The 23719-nt window shown below is 37.4% G+C and overlaps 2 protein-coding genes across 3 annotated transcripts; one reads left to right on the forward strand and one right to left on the reverse strand.

The window, feature by feature from the left end:
* Nucleotides 1–412: 412 nt before the first annotated feature.
* On the reverse strand, nucleotides 413–2580 carry LOC116197812 (cell differentiation protein rcd1-like). Its single transcript, XM_031528063.1, has 8 exons — nucleotides 2328–2580; nucleotides 2194–2236; nucleotides 1983–2089; nucleotides 1525–1620; nucleotides 1313–1426; nucleotides 1132–1220; nucleotides 963–1032; nucleotides 413–812 (listed from the first exon to the last, which is right to left on the reverse strand). Exons 1-8 carry the CDS (start codon nucleotides 2442–2444, stop codon nucleotides 705–707), a joined length of 744 nt encoding a protein of 247 aa, XP_031383923.1. The 5' UTR covers nucleotides 2445–2580; the 3' UTR covers nucleotides 413–704.
* A 15057-nt stretch (nucleotides 2581–17637) lies between these two features.
* On the forward strand, nucleotides 17638–21976 carry LOC116195284. Of its 2 annotated transcripts, XM_031524360.1 has the most exons (3): nucleotides 17638–17880; nucleotides 18208–18267; nucleotides 21508–21976. In XM_031524360.1, exons 2-3 carry the CDS (start codon nucleotides 18210–18212, stop codon nucleotides 21783–21785), a joined length of 336 nt encoding a protein of 111 aa, XP_031380220.1. In that variant the 5' UTR covers nucleotides 17638–17880; nucleotides 18208–18209; the 3' UTR covers nucleotides 21786–21976. The 2 variants fall into 2 exon arrangements, with proteins under 2 accessions (XP_031380220.1, XP_031380219.1); XM_031524359.1 differs by having other exon boundaries at nucleotides 17638–18267.
* Nucleotides 21977–23719: the final 1743 nt, after the last annotated feature.

Raw genomic sequence — 23719 nt, forward strand, 5'->3', positions numbered from 1 at the left:
TTATGTGAAGCGTTTGGGAGTGCACAAGTTAGTAGCACTAGAAAATGCTTTTTCCCGAGAAAATTAGAGCTTCTTGTGCTCAATGGTGCATCGTTGAATAGTAAGGCAAGTTGCCCTCTTTCAGTGGTATACGGTTCATCGATTGAGATGGTTAATGGGAGAAGAGGTTTTTGTATCTAAAATGGTTGATGAAGTCACCTATTGGGATGTGCAGGGAAGATATGGAAAGAAGAGTGGGAAGGAGGCTGAGTAATATATCAGAAAGATGCGTTCACTCGCATAAACCATATACTCGATTATAGTCTAGTTTGGCATTTAAATAGAATACACATGAGTTAAGAGAAATATTCTGTAAAAGTTGGTCAATTCATCGATAGGAATATCTGCAGTGATGCATATGCCAAGGGGGTCGAGAACCTTGGTGGCACCAATAGGTTGAGGCAATTACCTCACCATGGATACAACTTATACATTAAACCTGCGAGTATGGATCAAGAGAGCCATCACTAATGAAGAGATAACTACACGATTGTGCTTATATTTTTCAGAGACCGAAATATTTCTCAAACTGTGGTAAACTATAAAAATCGGATGTAGCTAGGAGATCGAATTTAAAGTAAAGAATGCGAAAGATACTAGTGGACTATGTATCCATGCTCCTGCAGATCCATGTACAGTGAAAGATAGAAGAACCCGCAAAGTCTTCATTCATACCATCGTCTTGCCAAAGGTTTTTGTTCAGCAGCGACGAAATCTTTGTACAAAATCTGCCGTAGTTCTCCAAGCAATTTCCATACTGTGCGGTCACGCATCTGCAATAATTGATACTGTAAGGCCATGTTTGATACCGTAATGTGCTTACCAAACGTGAACAAAGAAATATCAACTGAATTTAAGTGTAGGCAGAAAATTTATAGAAGATATGATCAAGTAGAATGTCGTGAAATCAGTTACAGGTATACCCAGAGGATGCTAGGGTAAGTTGGATCATTTAGAGGAATAGGCAGAGCCACTTTCATGATCGCGTGTCCCCTGCTTGGAAAGAAGTGAGAACAGATTAACCGAACAAAGTAAAAATTGCAAAATGATTCTCCAAATAATCTTACAAAGCAGAGATGCTAAGATACCCACCTTGAATCAGCACATAGAAAGATGTAACACCGAATGATGTGAAACAGGAGCCGAGGAAGACAGTTGTTGTATGCGGCCATTGTCATGACCTACAACAACGAAATGCTCGGGTTTATCAAATAGATGTAACAATTAGATGATAATCCTTTGTTTTCTAAGAGGCAACGGTGAACTGACTCACTAGATCTTCCATCGTCTGCAGAAGATTATTCCGCCCTGGGTCGCAGGCTCCGGAGAGAAACCACGATATCCCAAACTTGTCTTTCAGTACAAACTCAAGAATGTGCAACGCAATCTGATATAATATAAAATCCAAAAAAAAACAAGAAAATTGTGTGAAGTTTCATGTGATTGAAAATGTATAGACTATAACGAGTTTTATTGATTCATTACCAGTTTGCTAAGTTCATTCCCGAACTTCATGATGAACCAGCATATGTGCAGGATATCCATTTGGAATGCCCATCTGATCGCGGCAGGTCCTCCACGCTACAAATATAAATTCGCTCTGACTTCTAAATCAAGTCTATATATAACAAGCTATGATTGTATTAAAACTCTGGCTGCTGAACTCTGGTGCTTGAAAAATAGATCTTCGGATGAACAATGGGCAGGCAGATTGATATGTTGACAAGTCTCCTTTTGCATAAATGCGTTGTTCTTATAGCTTAAGCGATTTTCTCATTATTTGTCTAAACTCATTAGGACCCTTTGGATCACCAATCAAACTCACAAGAACCCATAACCCAATGATTGGGTTGTTTACATGCTTGGTCCTGCAGTATTAGCCCAGAGCAAGACCCTTACGTGCTGAGACATGACTTGCTCGGAGCAGAAAGAACGGAATGTACCTCGCATATTATCCCAAACACTGACAATGCGACAGCTCGAACATTCTCATATACTTCGAACGGGGATTTAAACATCACTATAGGCATCAGCAAGTTGGGAATTTCACCTGCACAAAAGAGGGGGGAACAGGCGCTGTTATGAGATCAATCTGTACTTGCGATTTTATGCCAGCAACTTTGAGAAGAACGAGCATTGTAAGAAAAAGCTCACATTTGATCAACTCCTGCCTAGTTTCTTCGTTGGCTGCAATGCACTGTGACAAGCAAGGGACTGTATCAATTGAAATAAAGAAATACCAGTATCGGTAAATCCCTTCCTGAGCAAAATTATAATAAAATAAGGACCTGAAAGAGGGAGATAACATGGACGAGGCGCATGGCTGTGCTTTCAGTCAGATGTGCACGAACCATCATCACGTATACCATTACTAGCTCCTGTTTCATGAAAAAAGGCCATCTCATCTTAATAAAATCCCATCTTTTTATTTGCGGAATCCTTATCTTCTGGTTTTCCCTACCCACGATTGCAAGTCAGCTACCAACAGTAAAGCACACGTTATTCGTTCAATTAGTCCAGGATCACGAGGAGTGCTCTGCCTTTAAGTTATAAACGCTGATGGACGTTCAGAAAATTGAGTATTATGCATTGCTTGCAGAACTGATAAACAGAGCAAGATTCAATTTCCTGCTGAATGTAACGGTAACTATGTGAGGTTCTACCTCTACCAAGATAGTGATGGTGCCAAAAGAATGATACAGGAGCAACCCAGTTGTGAAGTAATCAATCGGCCTTTTTTCCCTGATCTGTCAAAATGGAACCAATCCATATCTCAAGTAAATCATCGGCAACATTAATCGAGTTTTCAATTCGAAACTGCAAAAGAACCTTAAGTTACGAATAACTTTAGCAGTTTGATGCACAGTCAACCATAAAACGAAGAAAGACGAGGATACACTGCATAAGTACAAACAATAAAAACTCAAAAGTCCCGAAGAAAGATTGTGACCTCATGAAGGTAGTTACTAAGCATGTTGAGAGCAAATCCTCTCTCGAGAAACATCTGAAGCTTAAGGATCATAGTTGGAACTTCCCTTGACCTCACGGCCTGTTTCTTCAACCTGTGCCCTTTCCTTTCCCGAAATCTTTCACCCAGGCACTCGCAAAAGGGACCTAACAATGAAGATCAAATGAGAAATTCAAAAGCACACTACTGGACGAATTGGACGGAAATTCCAGTAATTCAGGCTAAAGGGTGCATGATTTCTCGTTTTATAAACGGCTCCAACAGGCTTCCAAAGAACTGCGCGAAGAAATATCAAGATTTAGAGAGAAAGAGTGAAGGCATGCCAGAGAAAATGTCGGGAGGGAGGAGGAGACCGAGGGAGATATCTTCCCAAAACCACCTCTCTTCGGGCAGAATCGGGAACCCTCTGGAGCTTGAAGCCGCCATTGTCAGAGCTTCTTCCACTGAATCAATGAGAGTAGAGAGAGAGAGCAGAGAAAGAGAGGAGTATGAAAATGCTGAAGAGCGGGAAGAAACCGTTATATGAAACGGAACATCATATATATCCGTATTATAGCCCCCCATGAAACGATTAACTTCAATTTGGCCCTTAGAAATTAAATCTTGTTTCATTTTGCTCCCCTGGATTATTATCTTTTTCCCCGTTTTGATCCCTGTTCTTTACGAAGCAGGCTCGAATCTACGCCCCACTCAAATCGTCCATCTTAAGGCGGATAACAAAAAGTTGGGTATTTAAGTTTTGATTAAAGCGTTTGCAGGTGCACAAGTTAGCACCTCCCTACACGTAAAAAATACTATTTCTGAAAAAACTCTTTGTAGAAACATCGCAACTGGGTTGTACTTAATCGTGCATTTGGGAGTAAGACAAATGGCCCTTTTTCAGTAACATACCGATTGTCGAATGAGATGTTAACGGGAGAAGATTTCTGTATATAATGGTTGGCAAACTCACCCTATTGGGATGTTAATGAAAGAAATAGGAAGAAGAAGAGTGGAAAAGGAGGTTGAGTAATTTGTCTTAAGGATGTGCTTATTCATATGAAATATACAGAGGATTGTAGTATGTTATCTCAATAAGTCGTCATAAGTACATATAAGACCCCAATTAATTAATTTCTTGGAAAAGAATAATTAAGATAGTGTATGATAATTCATATGATGTGATGAGACGCGTTTAGTCAGGTCTTTATAGTGATCGAAGGTTTATCGTCTCCAAAGTTGAAGAAACACGAGGTGCACTATGGTAAGGACTTCTTATGCTATGCGTCGTGTTTTCTTTTGCAAGCATTAAGTACCTCATATAAGGCAGGACTACGCTCTGATTTCTTCTTCAAATTCGTTTCCTTGGATCATTTTGTACAATTTATGCCATATATAATTGTGCGTACACATGTTATCAATAAGCCATAAAGCTGATCTCTCAAACTTTTCATGGCATAGGGATAAGAGATAATTAATGTCAATGATATGTATTTATATTTCGGCCCATGATTTACAGTTTAACAATGGCCCATGCAGACTTCCGAGTCCATCAATAAGGTCCATTCGATTTCCCTATGCGCTATCGTCACCATATCCATTTTTGGGGACATGTATATTATATATGTTAATATATGTAAAAGGTAACTCACAGGCTCTTTACTAGACTCTTTTCCCTCCTACCCTCCCAAAATGTCTCTAACTTGAGCGTCGGAGGGGCTCTCGGGCACCAACATGAGAGCCCTTCTCGTAGGTCTTGGAGCGGCGGTCAGACCAAAGGAGGACCTGAGAATCCTCCGTGCTGTGAAGAGGATTCCGACCAGAGCTTTTCTCCCGCATCAGTCCAAGACTAAAATGTCCGATTAAATGAACAAACGAAAAGCAAGAAGCTTGAAAGAGAGGCTATGATCGGACCACTATCTTCTATTCAAAATAATTTCACTAGAGTCTGTTATGATACGGCACATCGACTTTCCTACGACAATCCTCACGTTTGAAGTAATCTTTGACTCCATGGACAGCTACACCTTTCTTGTTGTGCATATTCCACTGACAGTAACATCATTGATCGAAAAATGCATGCAGCCGCTGTTACAAACAATATTCCAAGTGATCATAACTGAAGGGTGGCAGCAAACGGGCATCATGGATCGATCATCAACCCCACTGAGATGTCTCCGGAAGCAAATGCTTCCCTGTCAGATAAGATGCCTATCATAAATTGGCAATCGAGGTTCATCCAGGGCTCAAAGCAGATCTTGCTGTCGTGAGGGACGCATATGGTGAGGTGACATTGACCTTGTGGGGGAAGAATGTGCAAAACTCAAAACTCTGAGATCCTCTTCTCAAGGATCTGAGACGTGATCCGGTAGTCTGCATCCTAGAGCTCGTTTGACAGTGCGGATTTGGTGTGGAGCATGATGCGGTCACAAGTAACGAAGAGAAGGAAACTACAGGAGCCTGGGAAGGACCAGAAGTAAGAGCCGAGACAGACCCAATGACTGAAGAGGTCAAGCAAGCTCATACTATGCTAATGCCCAGTATTGTGGAGGTAAGAGTTAACTATGATATATTAGTCAAGACACTCTGAGAGATGAGGGCGTTGAGTTCGACCTCAACGAGAGCATTGACTAATGACCGATGATGTCAAGCTCATGTTCGTAGGCCTAAAATTCGTGGTATGGAAGGAAACAGGGTAATCTTGGTATGCTTATAATATGTAGGAACCGAACTAAATCCGGTCCATCAAAGGAATTAATTCATGTGCACGCTAGGATTGAAACATGCCTCCTTATCCCATTGTTGGAAGTCCATTTTACCTTTCTTTGTAATTTGTTCATACATGCAACTTTCGTTATCTTTTCATTTTTTAATTCCATCCTCCTATCCTTTTACAATTATAGATGATTTTTTATTCTTCCAATTTTCCATTAAAATTTTCGATATTCTATTCTAATTTTCACTAAGATAAAAATATAATTGCAAAAAGAATTAGGCTTCCATCACCCCCTTCTCGTTTCTCTTTTGTTTGAGTTAGAGAGAGATAGGGGAACCAATAGTAACGACCACTGTGGCCGATGCTCCTATTCTTTTCTCCTCTCTCCAGAAGTGGTGGTTGATATATAGCAGTCCCCCTCGACCTAATATCAAATATGAACAAGTATAGCTCAATCAAAAGGTTAATCTAAAAACTTGCAAATTAGGATCATAGATCGTGGTCGCGAAGAGGAAATGAACTATGCTCAATTTCATGTTCCTTCACATGCGTTATACGCAGTTTTATAAAAATGTTTTTATACAATTCCAAGGCTATTAATTACAACTAATGGATAGTTGAGAGTAGGCTACCTTTTGATCTTTACTATAAGAAAACATAGCACGCACGCAATGGATTTTTAAAGTCGGTAAAAATCAAATTTTAACACATGCTTGATCAAATAAAAAATACCCGGGATCATATCTTGGATCAAGGCATCTCCTTCTAATGAAATGGATAACGAGGCCTAATGATTCTACAAGAAAGTCTTTACCTTTTCACTTACTCTTGTACTTATGTATTAAGGAAACTTTTTATATTGTTTTACCATTAATTATGTAATAGCATATATAGATTATATGTAGGGGTGTGAACGGGTACGGGGTATACCCGGAACCGGTCGGAAACTACCCTTTAGGGTAGGATCCGGGTAGCTCGTATTGAAAATAGGATAGGTTCCGGGTATTAAAATCAGAAATCGATGAAAATCGGTTCCGGTTCCGACTCCTGCCTATAGGTTAGCCGGAACCAGTTATTTATTAAAAAAAAGTAGGAAAGAGTAAAGTTATTATCTCTTGTAATGAATCAGAACAGAGGCACTTTGTTGTGTGGGATCATATTATGAATGTTTAATTTTGTCGATAGATTGATGTGACATATTATTATTATTTTTGTGAATTAATCTAAATCTTTGTTGATATTCTATTTGGCATGATTACTGATTATGCATGTGAAATTTTCGATTTTATTGAGCAAAAGAAAAAAATTTACAGGTTCCAACATGGTACTCGGAACCTGTGGTATAATACAAGTTCCGGGTTCGTTCTAGCTCCAGGATTCAACAGGGTAGGGTCCGGTTCCAAAATCTTGGACCATGTCCCTTACAGAGTAGGGTCCGGGTATCGTGAAAAATATAGGGTACTCAGAACCGATTACCCCTAATTATATGCAGATAATCCAACAGAATATATGCAACAGAACAAAGTACGCAGTTGACTATATACATTATATATACATTAGCTGCTACTCATGAACGAATACACACGTATGGAATCAAAATATTTGGAGAATCCAATTAAAGGAACGCTATAAATTACAAAGAAACTATCTAGGTATGAAGTAATATACCATTGACCCTAATAGGTCAGTGCTAATGAATAATATTCCACGACCATACAATAAGTAACGACTTCAATTAATATGCGTGTGCGTATATAAAGTTTATTTATCAGACGTGTATATATATATATATATAGTTTATATATCATAAGTGTGCATATAATCTTTCTTAAGAGTATGCGTGGTGGTCTTCAGAGGCTAAGCTAGAAGCTGGAGATAAGAATGAGGCAACAATCCTTTGTTAAGTGAAAGCTTTTACATCTGTGTATTTTTCTTGCCAAATTTTCTGTGTTATGAATTCTGTTAAGTGTGTTATTTTCTTAACTAAGGTTGAATTTTATTTTTTTTAACAAACTAAGAGATGCTTTATGATGATAGGAACTCCACAGCTTTGGTATCATAGCCATATTGAAACATTGAATTCAACTATAGTATGTGAGTTTTTTATACACGTTGAATTATAGTTACATTGATCTTCAGAGGAGAACAATAATCTAAGGCGCAACATGAGTAGAGGTAAGTATAATCTTTCCTTTCCATTAGACTAAAATCTTGCTCAAGTGCGGCATACTTGATTTTTTTTTTTCATTTACTTATCTTTTTTAATGTATAATATTCAGATTTCGAAGCCCTATAGTGGTGGATAACATGATAAAAGAATTGTGACCTAAGATAGACACATGGACAATTAGAGTGACTTAACAAGATTGTGAGATGCCATAAACACAAGGAATAATGAAGTCATTAGTCTTGACATGATTTTTCTTGATAAAGAGCTATGTTTCTCCTTTTCGAGTGGAGTCAGCCTATGGAGGATGATGGCAGCAAGATTTATTTCTGGAATGATTGTTGGTGCGGTGATCAATCTCTGCGAACCGAATTTCCTTCTTTGTTTCAAGTCTCTTTGAATAAGGAGGCCAAAGTTGGTGACTTTATTGCTGCGCCAATGGTGTATGGAACCTCTCTTTCAGCAGGAACTTCTATGGTTTTGAACTTCATTCAGTCTCTTCTTTCTTATCCAAAATATATTCTGAATTCAAGAGAGTTGAGGGACCTGATTCTATGTACTGGAAGTTGACGAAAAGTGATCTGTTATCTGTCAAATCACATTATGACAGTCTTATTGATTCGGGGAACTCCTCTTTTCCATGGAGACAAATTTGGAAGAGCAAAGTGCCGCCAAGGATCGCTTTTTTTTGGTTGGTTGGTAGCCCGAGGAAGGATTCTGACTTCGGATAATTTAAGAAAAACGAGGACTTTACATTGTTGATTGGTGCAGCATGTGTAAGCAACATGGAGAAGCAGTTAATCATCTCTTACTCCACTGTAGAGTTGCCTCTTTCCTTTGGTATAATGTTTTGAAGGTGGTTGGTGTTAGTATTTGCCTCCCGGATTCCTTCGAAGATATCCTTAAAAGCTGAAATTACATCAATCCAAGGCAAAGTAACAAGAAGCTATGTAGCACAATTCATTTCTTCATCGTTTGGACAATATGGTTACAAAGGAATCAAAAGACCTTTGAAGACTTTGAGAAGTCGCTTTCTTCTATAGTTCAGGCTTTCTGTTCAACTTGGTCCCAGTGGGCTTCTGCAATTCATGGAATCTTCCCTTCATTGTCTGATCTCTGCTCTTAATCTTGTCTTTTCCATTTTCAGTTCTTTGTTTGATTCTCATTTTTCTGCTCATTTATGATCTTTGAAGGGCTTTGTATACCCCCGTGTACTTGGTTTTTTTCCTCATAAATGAATCATTATTATCTATCCAAAAAAAAAAAATGACTAGCCTTTGAACTCTGGTACTTAAAGACTGGATCTGCAGATTGTTATTTTGACAAGACACCCGATGCATAGTTTTATTCAATTTACATCTTGATTGGTTTTCTCATTATTTTCTAAATTCGTTGGGATTTGAACCACCAAGTGAGCTCAAGAACCCATAACCCCGAGTGGTTGATTCCATGCTTGGTCTAGCTCTTAGACTTGCAGTATAAAACCAGAGCAGGACCCTTATGGCAGTCAAATATTTGTGACATGGCTTGCTCGCGGTCGGCACAGAAAGAACAGAATGTACCTGACGTAGAATCCCACACACTGACAGAGTGACCGCTAGTACGTTTTCATGTACTTCAAGTGGGGATACGAACATCACGATAGGCAACAAGAAGTTGGCCATTTGGGCTGCACAGAAAAGGGAGGAAAAAAGGAATACCGTGGATGAGATCCAGTTGTCACAACGATTTTGTGTGAGCAACTTTGAGAAGTATGAGCATTGTCAATGAAAAGCTCACATTTGACAATCTCCTGCCTAGTTAAGTTATTTGCTGCAACACATTGTGATGAGCAAGGTACTGTATCAAATTAAATGAAGCAGAAATACCAGTATCGAGAAATCCCTTCCCATACAAACTTATAACAAAATAAGGACCTGAAAGAGGATGATGACATTGACGAGGCGCATCGCTGCCCTTTCAGTCAGATTTCCACGGATCATCATCACGTATACCATCATCAGCTCCTGTTTCATGGAAGAAAACCATTTCATCTTAATAAAATCCCATTTTATTCCTTAAATAAGTTCAGGATCAAAAGGAAGGAGAACTATGCTTAGAAAATCGAGTCTAGTGCATTGCTTGCAGAATGGATAATCAGAACAATATTCAATTTCCTGCTGAATGTAACGGTAATTATGCAGATCTACCTCTATCAAGATAGTCATGGTGCCAAAAGAACGATATAGGCGCGAGCCAGTTTTGAAGTAATTATACGGCTCTTCATCCCTTATCTGTCAAAATAGAACCAATTGTAAATTATTATTTTCCCATCAGCTGGAAAGTAGTCTACGAAATAATACTGGTAATTTTCGATGAAAAACGGAACGAAATTGCAGTTGAACCGTAAATTACGGATAACCTCTACCATAAATTGAACAAAAACAAGGATACACTGAATAATTACAACTACCAAAAACTCCAATGACGGAAGAAAGATTGTGACCTCATAAAGGTAGGAACTAAGCAATTGGAGAGCAGATTCTCTCTCGGGACGCTCCCGAAACTTAAGGATCAACTATGGGACTGCACTTGTCTTCTTCAACCTGTGGCACTTACTTTCCTGATTTCTTTCAGTTAGGCACTCGCAAAAGGAACCTACCATTCAAGATCAAATGCGGAAATCAAACGACGACTACTGGGCGAATTTGGAGCAGTGATTCGGTAATTCAGGCTAAAAGGTCCATGATTCCAAGAACCGAACGAACTTCCAAAGAACTACTCAAGAAATATCAAGATTTAGGTAGGAAGGGGGGGGGGGGGGGGGGGGGGGGGGGGGGGGGGGAGGGGACGGGGGCATGGCAGAGAGAATGTCGGTAGGGAGGAGGAGACTGAAGGAGATTTCTTCCCAGTACCACGGATCTCCGGGCAGATTGGGGAACCCTCTGGAGCTTGAATGCCGTGATGCCTCCATTGTCGGACCTCGCTCCCCTGAACCAGTGAGAGCAGAGCAGAGAACGAGAGAGAGAGAGAGAGAGAGAAATGCAGGAGAGCGGGAAGAAACCGTTACATGAAATGAAATTCCTTTTATTTCCATACTATAGCCCTCCATGAAACGATTAACTTCAATTTGGCCCTTACAGTTCAGACCTTGTTTCATTTCTCTCCCCTTGCCTAGATTATATCTTCTTCCCTTTGTTGACCCCCATATAGCCTCGAATCTACCCCCACTCAGATCATCCATCTTAAGGTGGATAATAAAAATTAGGTACTTCGGTTTTACGTGAAGCGTTTACAAGTGCACAAGTTGGTACCTCTTTACACGAAAAAATACTATTCCCAAGAAAATCTTTTGCAGTAATATCTCAGTTTATGTTTAATCATACATCTGAGAATAAGACGTAATTATGAAACAGAAACTTGCAAGAGGGTTCCCAATGTGTTCAACTACTTATTCAGCAGGCTGGAGAGGCATGATTTTGGATTATGCAACGATTTCTATGTAAGTTTAACAAGAATCCGACAAACTTTCAAAGAACTACTTGAGGATATCTCAAGATTTAGAGAGAGAAGATGGAGAGCGGGGAGAAACAGTTGTATGAAACTCCTTATATTTCCATATTGAGGGCCCCAATGAAACGATTAACTTCAATTTGGCCCCTAGTGTTGCCCTCTTGTTTCATTTGGCTCCTGTGGATTATAACTTGTTCCCCTTTCAAACCCCTGTTCTTTAAGAGCAGCCTCAAATCTACCCCAGTTCGAATCCTCCAGCTTGAGTAGGGAAACAAAAATTGTGTATTTCAGTTGTTATGTTTAATCGTGCATATATCTGAGATTAAGACAGGTGGTCATATTCGGTATACCCTCTATCGAAACTTATCGAGGCGTTGTTGGAAAGTCAGAAGATCAACACATGCGATTTTTCTCCTTTTTCTGGTAAACACATGCACTTTTCGTTACGAAAATCCGAGGAAGATTTAATTTCTTCATGAGGATCACGACACTCTTTTCATTAATGAGGATTTAATAATGATACGTTGCAATTGGAAATAATAGACTGCAATCAACACGTCGTTAATGCAATTCATCATCTCTCCTCATCTCTCCTTGTATAAATACATAATATACATGCACGCCGATGTATTGCCCATCACCCATCAACAAAATCTACGCATACTATCCAAAGCCATGGCCGGTAGAATAATCTTCAGTGTCATGGCGATCATAGTTTCTCTTTCAGGTGCTTGGGGAGTCAATGCACCCTGGTGGATTTGGTGGGGCCCGGACACATGGATTAGTACAACAGCGGACAGCCCGGCAGGGAGTCCGAATTTTCCGCCTATTCTCTTTGAAGAGACTGTCAGCATGGTGCCAGCAGGAGCGGCGACGGTGGAGGAGGATTTCATCTTCTCCGACCAGAAGATGGGCACGTGCCCTCTCTGAGCGGCGGCGGCTCTGTACCGCAGAAACCTGCTCAAAGCCCACCTACCCGGAAGTTCCTGAACTCGGCCCATCACTAGGACTAGCTTTGGACACTGTGGAATGCATGAGCACGGCATCTAGTCACAGAGTGTTTAGTCGGGTCTTCACAGCTGCTAAAGAAATCCGATCGAGGTGTTCGTTGCGGAGAAATTTCTATGCTATTATTAAATCTGCTGAAGATCCCCGCATTGCGCTATTGATTAATTTATGGAGCATATTGTTGAATTATAAAAAAAATTAGAAAATCAAATTAAATAAGTGTCTGAAATGGTGAAATTATAATTTATTGTGTTCTATCCGATTATAATTTTTCTGGATTCTTTATCATAGTAATAAATGGGACATCTAACGCAATTATCAAAAAATATTTCTACAACTAGACACGAGCCCCCAAGAAGTACATAACGCAATGTGAGTTGGTTAAATTTATACAATCAGAAAGTCATGCCTTGAATTTTTTCTTTCATTTTTATGGAAAAATTTCTTTTGTTATTTTGATTTCTTTTTTCAAATTGTGATTCAGCTTGGTTCTAAACGGAATCTTTGGCTATCAAATGTTATGGCTACCTTAATACGCAAGCTCGGTTCTTTTTTCAGTTAGGAATGATTTATTTATATGGAGCATATTGTTGAATTATAAAAGATCTGAAAATCAAATTAAATAAGTCTCTGATATGGTGAAATAAGAATTTACTGTTTTATATCACCCAAAACCACCTAAGCCTATCGTACTACTTTGTACTAGTTTTGAAACCCGTGTTGCACGGGATTATTATCATGAAAAAAATAATATATTTTTTATATACTCTGATCATTAAAAATATAAATCCATTTACGATCGTAGAATTAAGTTTTTGATAATTCTCAAATAGACAATTAAATTAAATGAATAAAATTAATCTAATTGAATAAAATTAATTTAATCAAAAATATGATAATTAGTTATAATTACAATATAAATTTATCCTATGCATTTTTTGGTTGACTTAATGTTTTTACTAATGCATTTTGTTATGAAAGCTTCATTTATACTTTTATTATTAAGTTCTACATTACTTTTATTTTTTCATCAAATTAATGTTGGTTAATCAGTAAAAACTTATGATTACGTTCTGATGTTTATTATTTCATATTTTTTCGTTGTTATATTTTTTAAAATATGATTTCATGTGTAATTTACTTCTCATGAAACATATAATTTCTTCAAACTATTTGTTATTATATTATACGGAAATTTTAAAATTTCTATGTTATTTCATTATGGTTAGTCGTTTTACTACGTACTAATTAAAGTTATACGTGCACAATGAACATAATTTAAAAAGTTGCAATTCCAGTATTATTTACTTAGACAACGTAGGTAATCAATGTTAAACTATTAATTTTAATAAATATATGCCCTACTATAAAAATATGTATACGTAATCTACAGTATAAATATAATAAAACTATCATTAAATATAAAGCATAAATTTATAGCTCAAATATATCTCTATTTGACCAAAAATCTCTAAGTAATAATAATAATTAATATATTTATATTGTGCAAGTAAAAACTTGACAAAAAACTTCATTGTGTTCTTTTAGGCCAAAACTTCAACAGCTGGATTTAGAGACAAGGATATAGTTCGTTGCATATACTATAAAGCAACCAATATTATTTATTGTTTTTGTAAAACAATATTATCATTTCGAAATTGATATATTAGAGATGTGTTGTTAACACCGAATTGATATATTAGATATGTGTTGTTTAGGATCATATTTCTGTATATATAATAATGAGAATATCATCCTAGCCGAAAATTGTCTCGTTATTTAATTTTTATTATGATTCCAAACCAATCAATTAGAGATGAATTGCTAACACCATATTGTTGTATATACATAATTTTGAGAATATCGTCTCTGATAATTGTCCCGTTATTTAATTTATTAATTGGGCCATGACATTTGAGGAATTGAATTGATGGTCTAGGATTTGAGAATAAGGAAATTGGGTGATAAATTTAAAAGCTTAGGAATGACACTCTTCCTATTAAATACGAAAAGCCGATAGGTAAATGAAAGAGATTAAAATGAATAAGAAAATTTGAATTAATTGCTGAAACGTGATTTTATGTACCATGGCCTTGTTTTTTAGAGATATTTTGGTGTATTAAATATTTCGAATTAGTGAAGTAAACTCTCATGGATAATTTAAAGGGGATGAAGGATGGGAAATTAGGGATTTGACACATGACAATACATTATCAATTTTAGAATGACACTTGGCGAAGTCTCGTTGAACATGTTGTTTTGCTTTGCTATTATAAATTATATAAAAGATAAGTTTGTAACTCAACTATATTTTCCTTAGTCGACCAAAGATCTCTAGATAATAAGTAATAAGTAATAAGTTTGTGCAAGTAAAAGTTTGGAAAATAACTTCATTGTGTTTTTTTTTTAAGGCCAACACTTCAATAACTGCCTTTAGGAGACAAACACAGGTGCATATATTTAAAGCTATCAATATTATTAGTTGATTTTGTAAAAAAACAAATTGGGTAAATTATACCTAAAAACACAAGTTATCACTTTTGTCTCAATTTCGACACAAATTATTATAAAAAACCACAACTTTTTATTTTTTGGGTTAAATATTGTAGGACGTTAGTAATCCGTTACGTTTGCCGTTTAATTTCTTGCATGGCAGGCAATGAAGTTATGTGGACCCCATTATTCCAATAAAAAATTAACATGTGTACAACTATATACTTTGTAAATCATACCTTATATTTATGTATTTTTATAAATTTGCCCGTTCATCTCTCCCCAGTTCCCTCTCTCTTCTTTCTCTCGCTCTCCTCCCACTCCCCTCAGCCTCCTTCATCATAACACACTACAACCCCTGCACCAGCCTTGTGGCCGCCCTCGATCGACCTCTCCGACTTGAGCATCTTCTGCCTTGTCCCACCACAGATCTCTTCCTTCTCCGACATCTCTGCACTCCGCTCCCTAACCTCTACAACAATCTCTTGAACGAATCCTTCTGCATCAGACCACCTTCAAGAACCTCCAGCTCCTCATCCTCTATAATAACTTGTCAAGACCACCCTCATTGTTGTGACTCAAATGCCGGCCTTGCACCATCTTCATCTCAGCAAACTTCTTCAATGGCAGCAACCCCCAAAGTATGGCTGGTGGGAGTTCTTGGAGTCTCTTGCAGTATCGGAGAACAACCCCCAAGAATAGGAAATTGACAAAACTCAAGGAGATTTATCTATTGCTCTCAAACAAAATTTCGCAATTTCAAACTAACCCACATGCTTCGATATAATATTTTCTTGATTTTTTTTAAGTTTGCTAATGACAATCACGGCTTCAAAGAGTGGAGACTCTCAGGCGGTGGGCAAGTCTGAAGGGAGAGGGAGGGGAGGGAGAGAGAGATAGAAGAGAGAGTGCTATGAAAGATAAACTTGGAACAAGTTTATAAAAACAAGGAAATTAAGGTCTGGTTTTCAATATTCATGATAGATAGTTTGTATATGTATGACTTTTCTAGGGGTGTGCGCGGGTACCAGGTATACTCGGATTCGGTCGGAACATACTCGTTAGGGTAGGGTCCGGGTAGCTCGTATTGAAAATAGGGTAAGGTCTGGGTATTAAAATCAGGAATTGGTAAAAATCGGTTCCAATTCCTACCTACAAGGTACCCAGAACCGGAACCCTTATCTAGAACCGAATGATAATTACTTAAAAATAAAAAAAGGAAAGCTACACAGCAGGGTAGCGGCAGCGGGATCGTTCTCGTCTTCGGCGGAGCGGGCGACGACCTTAATCTCCTCCTCATCGACCTCCTCATCGGCGGCCTGCTCTTGCTCCTCGTTGACCTACTCCTTGTTGGAGGGGTTGGAGCCGTCAAACGATGACTGGCACTTCGATGGCCTCGCCATTTCTAGGGCTTGCGATGGGGTCGAATGGGTTCGCTTTTTGTTGGGATTGATGTGCCCTAGAGGCAATCTGTCATCAATTTTGTACTATGACATTTATTTACCGTGAGGCATTTCTGTTATCGTGTGGTTGCGCTTTCATTTTACATGATAACGTCCTTGGATAGTAGGTTCGATAGGTATTAAGTATGACTTGATTGTGAGATCCTATCAATGATGAACGCTATTTCTAAACGTCCCTGGTCGAAGTATTATCGTTAACTAGGACGACGATAATGTAGTAAGGCCAGTGTGGTGGTGATTGATGACCAAGTCTCACAGGTCATGAATGTAGAGACATCAAGTCACATCACATGTATGCATTAGGAGTAATGCGTACTGGACTGACCCACCATGAGACTGCTACATGGGTCATTACAAGATTGTCATTAACAGTTCTCATAGTGACTATGGTGCAGAGGTCCTTTGACTTGAGGTCACCATGGATTTCTTCATATAATGTCATATACTTTGATGCTGTCAAACGCCGCCGTAACAGGCTGGTTATAAAGAGAGTTATTGGTTATGCCACAGAGCATGGAGAGGAATGTGAGTGACCAAGATAGGATTTGTTCCTCCTCGTAACGAGAGCGATATCTCACTTGGCCCCTTAGTAGGAGAAGTCTGGAAGTCTATGCGCATACTCAAATGAGTCGATGTAGAGATGTCGAGCTCATTTACTCTGATAGACTTATCCAGAACCAAGAAAAGAGATTGAGCCACATAAGGATGACATCGATCATGCCTTGGACTCGATCGGGATATAGAAAACAAAGGGACATGCTGCACGATAACATAGTCCATAAGTTCGTCAAGCAGTTGACTTTCTGATTACTTGGGTAACAATGATACATTGCTAGATGCCGCTCACTATTTGTAATGTCGAAATTGAGATTTCAATATTACTGCCAACGTAATCGGAAACCTATAGAGTCACACGCAGCAACCGAATCGACGGATGATGAAGGCAACTTCAACTAATAGAGATTGGATGAGGTTAAGCGCATGACGGAAATATCGAAAGTTTAAGGAGATTAAACTACCCAATTGATTGGATTCTAATAATTAGATTTAATAGATCGAATAGGGGATCGAACCGGATGATGACACTTGGTCCAGTCATAAGATGACAAGTGGACCAATAATGTGTCGACACGTGGCACGGTCATATGATGACAAGCGGACCAATGAGAAGTCGACACGTGGCGGACACATGGCGCATGGAGAAAATCTCTTAGCTATCCCACATTGATTTTATGACTTCCATGAGGTCCTCCCCTAAGCTTATAAATAGGGGTCAAAGCCTTTGGTTAAGAGTATCGATGTTCGGGTTCATGAATTACTCGATTCGATCACGACAAGTTGCAATATGATTATAACTTGCTCTAGGGCCCTATTCGGGTCCATTAGTCTAATAATTTTGTCTTGTGTGGGGGCCCTCCTCCAGGTATAGGCCGCTAGCACCGCCAGTCCCGGAGTTCCATTGATGCTGTTGGCGTGGATACCGATAGAGGCGCGACACATGGAGTGCTTGGTTTGGAGAGCCAACATCAGTTCTGCGTAATAAGATCGCGCCCGGGTATGCTTTTCTACTTCTATTCTTCTAGTATGATCCTGGTTTTAGGTTTCGCGCGATAGAAAATTTTGAATTTTATGTTTTCCGTTGCTTCCGTTGTTGCTCTGTTAGACGAGCGATTCCTACACTTTCTTCTTCTAAGAGAGAGAAAGAGAGAGAGATTCAAGGACAAATCACTCCGAGGGAAATGAAAGGGGGGGAGAACTTTTGTAGTTTGGGATCTGGTGTAATGGAGGATCTTTTCATTTCCATTGGCTTCAATCTTCCATAGTTGATTTGATTTATGGTGTCAACTGCTGCTCTAAAGAATGTGCAAACCGTTTGTTCAAGCGATGAAGGATCTTTACCAGTCAAGTGCCCCAAAGAGGAGAATGATAAATCAGCCATCAGGTAAATAGCATTATGGTATACGATGAAATTCATCCCCCTCCCTTTTTTGGCCACAATTAATCCCATTTAGTTACATATCTTTTTGTTGTTGTGGATTAATCTAAATTAATGTCAATATTCTATTTTGCTTGATTACTGATCATGAGTATGATATTTTCGATTTTATTTAACAAAACAAAAATTTGTAGGTTCCAACAGAGAATCCGGAACTTGTGGTATAATACAGGTTTCGGGTAGGTTCTGATTCCACGATTCAACAGGGTAGCGTCCAGGTATCGTGAAAAAAAGGGTACTCGGAACCGATCACCCTTAACTTTTTCACTGGTAGAATTGGGTCCACATGACTCCATTACCTGCCACGTAAGAAATTTAACGAAAATGTAATGGGTTACTAACGACTTGCCATATTTAACACACAGATGAAAAACTATGATTTTTATGACAAAAATAAAAAAATTCTATCAAAACTGAGATAAAACTGAAAATTTGTGTTTTTTGGTGTACTTTACCCTAAAATATTATGATTTCAAAATTAATAGATTAAAGATTTGTTTTTAGCACCATATAGATAATTATGAGAATATCATCATAGTGAAAAATTGTCCTACTATTGAATTACTATTATGATTTCAAAATTGATAGATTAGAAATGTGTCGTTAAGACCATATTGATGTATATATAATTTTAAGGATATCATCATAGCCGAAAATAGTCTCATTGCTTAATTTCTATTATGATTTCAAAATTAATCGATTAGAGACGGTTGTTGACATCATATTGTTTTATATATAATTTTGAGAATATTATCGCTCAAAATTGTCCCGTTATTTAATTTCTTGATTGGGGCTATGAAATATGAGGAATTGATTTAATGGACTAGGATTCTAGGAGAAGAAAATTTGGCGATGAATTTACAAGTACGAGAATGACACTCTTCCTCTTGAAGATAAAAGGTTGATCCGTAAATGAAAGAGATTAAAAGGAATAAAAAAATTTTAAAATTAATTATTGAAATGTGATTCTACGTATCATGGCCTTGTTTATTTGGAATATTGTGGTACATTAAATATTTTTAATTAATGAAGTTACCCCTCATGGATAATTCAAATGTGGATGAAAGATAGGGAGCTAGGGATCTGATACATGGCAATACCTTATCAATTTTGGAATGATACTTGGCGCAAACTAATTAAAAAATATCTTTCGTTTTGCCATTATATATTATATATAGATTGTATGATTTCGTAATTTAGCTTGAATAGCTTGAAATTTATTAATTTGATTCTACTTAATATTATCCTGTCCCACTACCGTATGGAATAGCGACCTTTCAAATGCCTAATAATAATGCCACATAAGGGTTGATGGACTCAGAGCAGGTGTATCATATATGCACAACATAAACTCTGAACATCCCCTGTACGTCTTCATATGTTAACTTGGTTATCACAATCTAACAAAATATTTAGCCAATTTTTTATAAATCAAAGTGCACAAAAATTATACTAGTTTACCTATTGAAAAAAAATTGTTGTGGCGTTTCCAAATGAAATTTTCTCGAATTTTCTAATTTTCTTATATTAATTATTTTCACGAATTCTATTTTATTTTTTAAAAGATACTATATGATAGCATCCGATTTCAAACAAAATTTTTAATTTTCTTAAAAGTTTTAAAACAAATCGGACTATATTTTTCTCAATTTTTATATATTTTCTAGATTATATATTTTCTTATTTGTTATTATTTTTCGTAAACAAATCATATTATATTTTTTTTAAGATTCTGTATGATATAGCTATGAAGGGGACATCTTACACATTTCTCAAAGAGTAAGTCTACAAACTAGACACGAGCTCCCAAAAGTATTAGAGGCATTGTGAGTTGATTAGATTTATACACCCACAAAATCGTCCTTTGAATCTTCTCAACATCAATTTGGCCGCTAAGGTTCACATATTGTTTCATTTCCTTCGGCAAAATCTGTATCTATATATATATATATGTATTAATTTAGCATACTCTCACAAAATTCTCTCATTCGTATAAGGAGAGACTTCCATATAAGAGTCTCTTCGAGTCTCTTCCAAATTTTTTTCTCATTCCTGCCTTGTTAATTTGTTTGCTGCACTGCACTGTGGTGAGCATGGGACTAGATCAAATTAAGTGAAGCAGAAAAACCAAATTTGAGCTCGCTGGCAAGTGCAATCTTGTAACAAGACGCCCATAACACGACATGAGCTAATAGAAAAAGTAAGATCAAGTACGGGATATGTTTGGTAAGTCTCTCCGGGGAAGAGGGAAACATCCACGAAACAAAATAGAAGAATCCACTAAACAATAAACCAGAAGCTACAATTCTTGCAAATATCTCTCAAATCCAGCCACCGTTTTAAGGCGAACCGTTGCAGAAATTCGGATAATTCAGGCTAAAGGGTGAATAATTTTGGGTTATGCAACGAGTTTTATTTAAGATTACGAAGAATTCGATGAACTTTTGAAGACCTACTCAAGGATATCTCAAGATTTAGAGAGAGAAGACGATGGAGAGCGGGAAGAAACAGTTGTATGAAACTCCTAATATTTGGTAAATGAAGGACTCCTCATATTTCCACAGTAAGGGCCCCTTGAAACGTTTAACTTCAATTGGTCCCCTAATGTTGCCCTCTTGTTTCATTTTGGCTCCTGTAGATTATAACTTGTTCCCCTTTCAGAACCCTGTTCTTTAAGAGCAGCCTCAAACCTACCCCAGTAAGAATCCTCCAGCTTAAGTAGAGAAACAATAATTGTGTATTTTCAGATGTTATCTTTAACCGTGCATATATCTGAGATTAAGACAGGTGGTCATATTCGGTATACCCTCTATCGAAACTTATCGAGGCGTTGCTGGAAAGTAGGAAGATCAACACATGTGATTTTTCTTTTTCTTTTTCTGGTAAACACATGCAATTTTCATTACGAAAATCTGAGGAAGATTTAATTTCTTCATGAGGATCATGACACTACTTTCATTAATGAGGATTTAATAATGATACGTTGCAATTGGAAATAATTGACTGCAATCAACACGCTGTTAATGCAATTCATCACCTCTCCTCATCTCTCCTTGTATAAATACATAATATACATGCACGCCGATGTATTGCCCATCACCCATCAACAAAATCTACGCATACTATCCAAAGCCATGGCCGGTAGAATAATCTTCAGTGTCATGGCGATCATAGTCTCTCTTTCAGGTGCTTGGGGAGTTAATGCACCCGGGTGGATTTGGTGGGGCCCGGACACATGGATTAGTACAACAGCGGACAGCCCGGCAGGGAGTCCGGATTTTCCGCCTATTCTCTTTGACGAGACCGTCAGCGTGGCGCCAGGAGGAGCTGTGAAGGTGGAGGAGGATTTCATCTTCCTCCGACCAGAAGATGGGCACCTGCCCTATCTGAGCAGCGGCACGGTACCAGTGACACCTCCTTCAAGCCCATCTACCCGGAAGTTCCTGAACTCGGTCCATCACTAGGAATTGTTTCGGTGCCAAAATTTAATTTGGATATATTCCGGAAGGTGCATCCAGCAGGAGAAGCTATGGACTCGGTGAATGCATGCATGCGCACTACATCTAGTCACAGAGCGTTTAGCTGTTGATTTATTTATATGGAGCATATTGTCGAATTATAAAAGACCAGAATATCAAATTAAATAAGTCTCTGATATGTTGAATTAAAAATTTATTGTTTTCTATCACCCCAAGCCACCGAAGCCTATCATACTACTTTGCATTCTAAGATTTCGTAATTTAGCTTGAATAGCTTGAAATTTATTAATTTGATCCTACTTAATATTATTACGTCCCGCTAACATATGGAGTAGCGACCTTTCAAATGCCGAATAATAATGCCACATAAGGGTTAATGGACTCAGAGCAGGTGTATCATATATGCACAACATAAACTCTGAACATCCCTTGTATGTCTTCAAATGTTAACTTGGTTATCACAATTTAACAAAATATTTCGCCAATTTTTTATAAATCACACTGCGCAAAAATTATTTTAGTTTACTTATCAAAAAGAAAAATTGTTGTAGCGTTTTTGTAGAGAAAATAATATCGTACATTTCGACCTTTGAGAGGTTGCGACTCAATTTTATCTTGTCCTTTAAAAATTACGTGAAAACAACCAACGTTTGTATTACATTTCAAAATTGTCTCGCCGTTATTTTCTCTGTAGAAAATGGACGGGGAGGCTAACATGATTTCCTTTAACTGAGCCAAGTAGGCACCGTTACTCCCTTTAACTGAGCCACGCTACCTAGCGACTCCGTCCATTTTTGCAGAAACAATCAAGATGACAGAGATTTGGAACATATAACTTGGGTATTTTTAAGTAAATTCTAAAGTATTAAATCTCAGGTAACTCTCAAAAGTCGAAACGTGCTGTTATTTCCTCTTTTTAGAATGAAATTACGAAAATAGGAGAATGTGCTGATGTCATACCACGCCAGTGACATGACAGAGGTAACAAATAACTGAAACTAAATCCAACCTTATTTATTCGAGATTATCTATATTTATATCTATATATGTATATGTAGATATATAAAAGCAAGATTAAGGGGGGTCTGTTTCTACCCAAAAAAAAAAGATCAAGATGAATCTGATCAAATGACATCAGAACATTTAGATGTATTTTAATGGAATTTTCTCGGATTGTTAAGTTTTTTATTTTTTATATTAATTATTTTAACGAAACAGGTTTTATTTTATCTCTTAAAAGATATTTCATGAAAGCATCGATTTTAAACGAAAATTTTAATCCTTTAAAAAAAACTAACAACAAATCAGACTATTTATTTTCTTGATTTTTTATTTCTAGATTACTTTTCTTATTTATTATAATTTTTCTGGATTCTTTATCATAGTCATAAATAGGGCGCCTAACACAATTATCAAATAATACATCTATAAGTAGACACGAGCTCCCAAAAAGTACATAACGCAATGTGAGTTGATTAAATTTATACAGTCGGAAAAGTAGTGCCTTGAATTTTTTTTTCATTTTTATGAAAAATTTTCTTTTGTTATTTTGATTTTTTTTTTCAAATTGTGATTCAGCTCGGTTCTGAATGGAATCTTCGGCTCTCAAATGTTATGGCTACCTTAATCCGCAAGCTCTTAAAAAGTAAATTTATCTATCACTATATATGAATGTTTTCTTTTCTTTTCTTTTTTTTTTTGTTCACTTTTGATTCTCAAATGAATTTTTCTTTTTAATTTGTAATCATAAATTCTTTTCAAATTGGTGAAACTATCCTATGTAATGACAGACTCCACAACTAGTAGTTAATAATATTAAAAAATTAATAAAGAAGTTCACAGCTAAAAATAAATAAAAATGAAGAAGTCAAATCCGGCCATCAGCGTCCTAAAGTCAATTAGATCTCCACGGCCGCACA

Source organism: Punica granatum, chromosome 2 (genome assembly GCF_007655135.1).
Source record: "Punica granatum isolate Tunisia-2019 chromosome 2, ASM765513v2, whole genome shotgun sequence".
NCBI lineage: Eukaryota > Viridiplantae > Streptophyta > Magnoliopsida > Myrtales > Lythraceae > Punica > Punica granatum.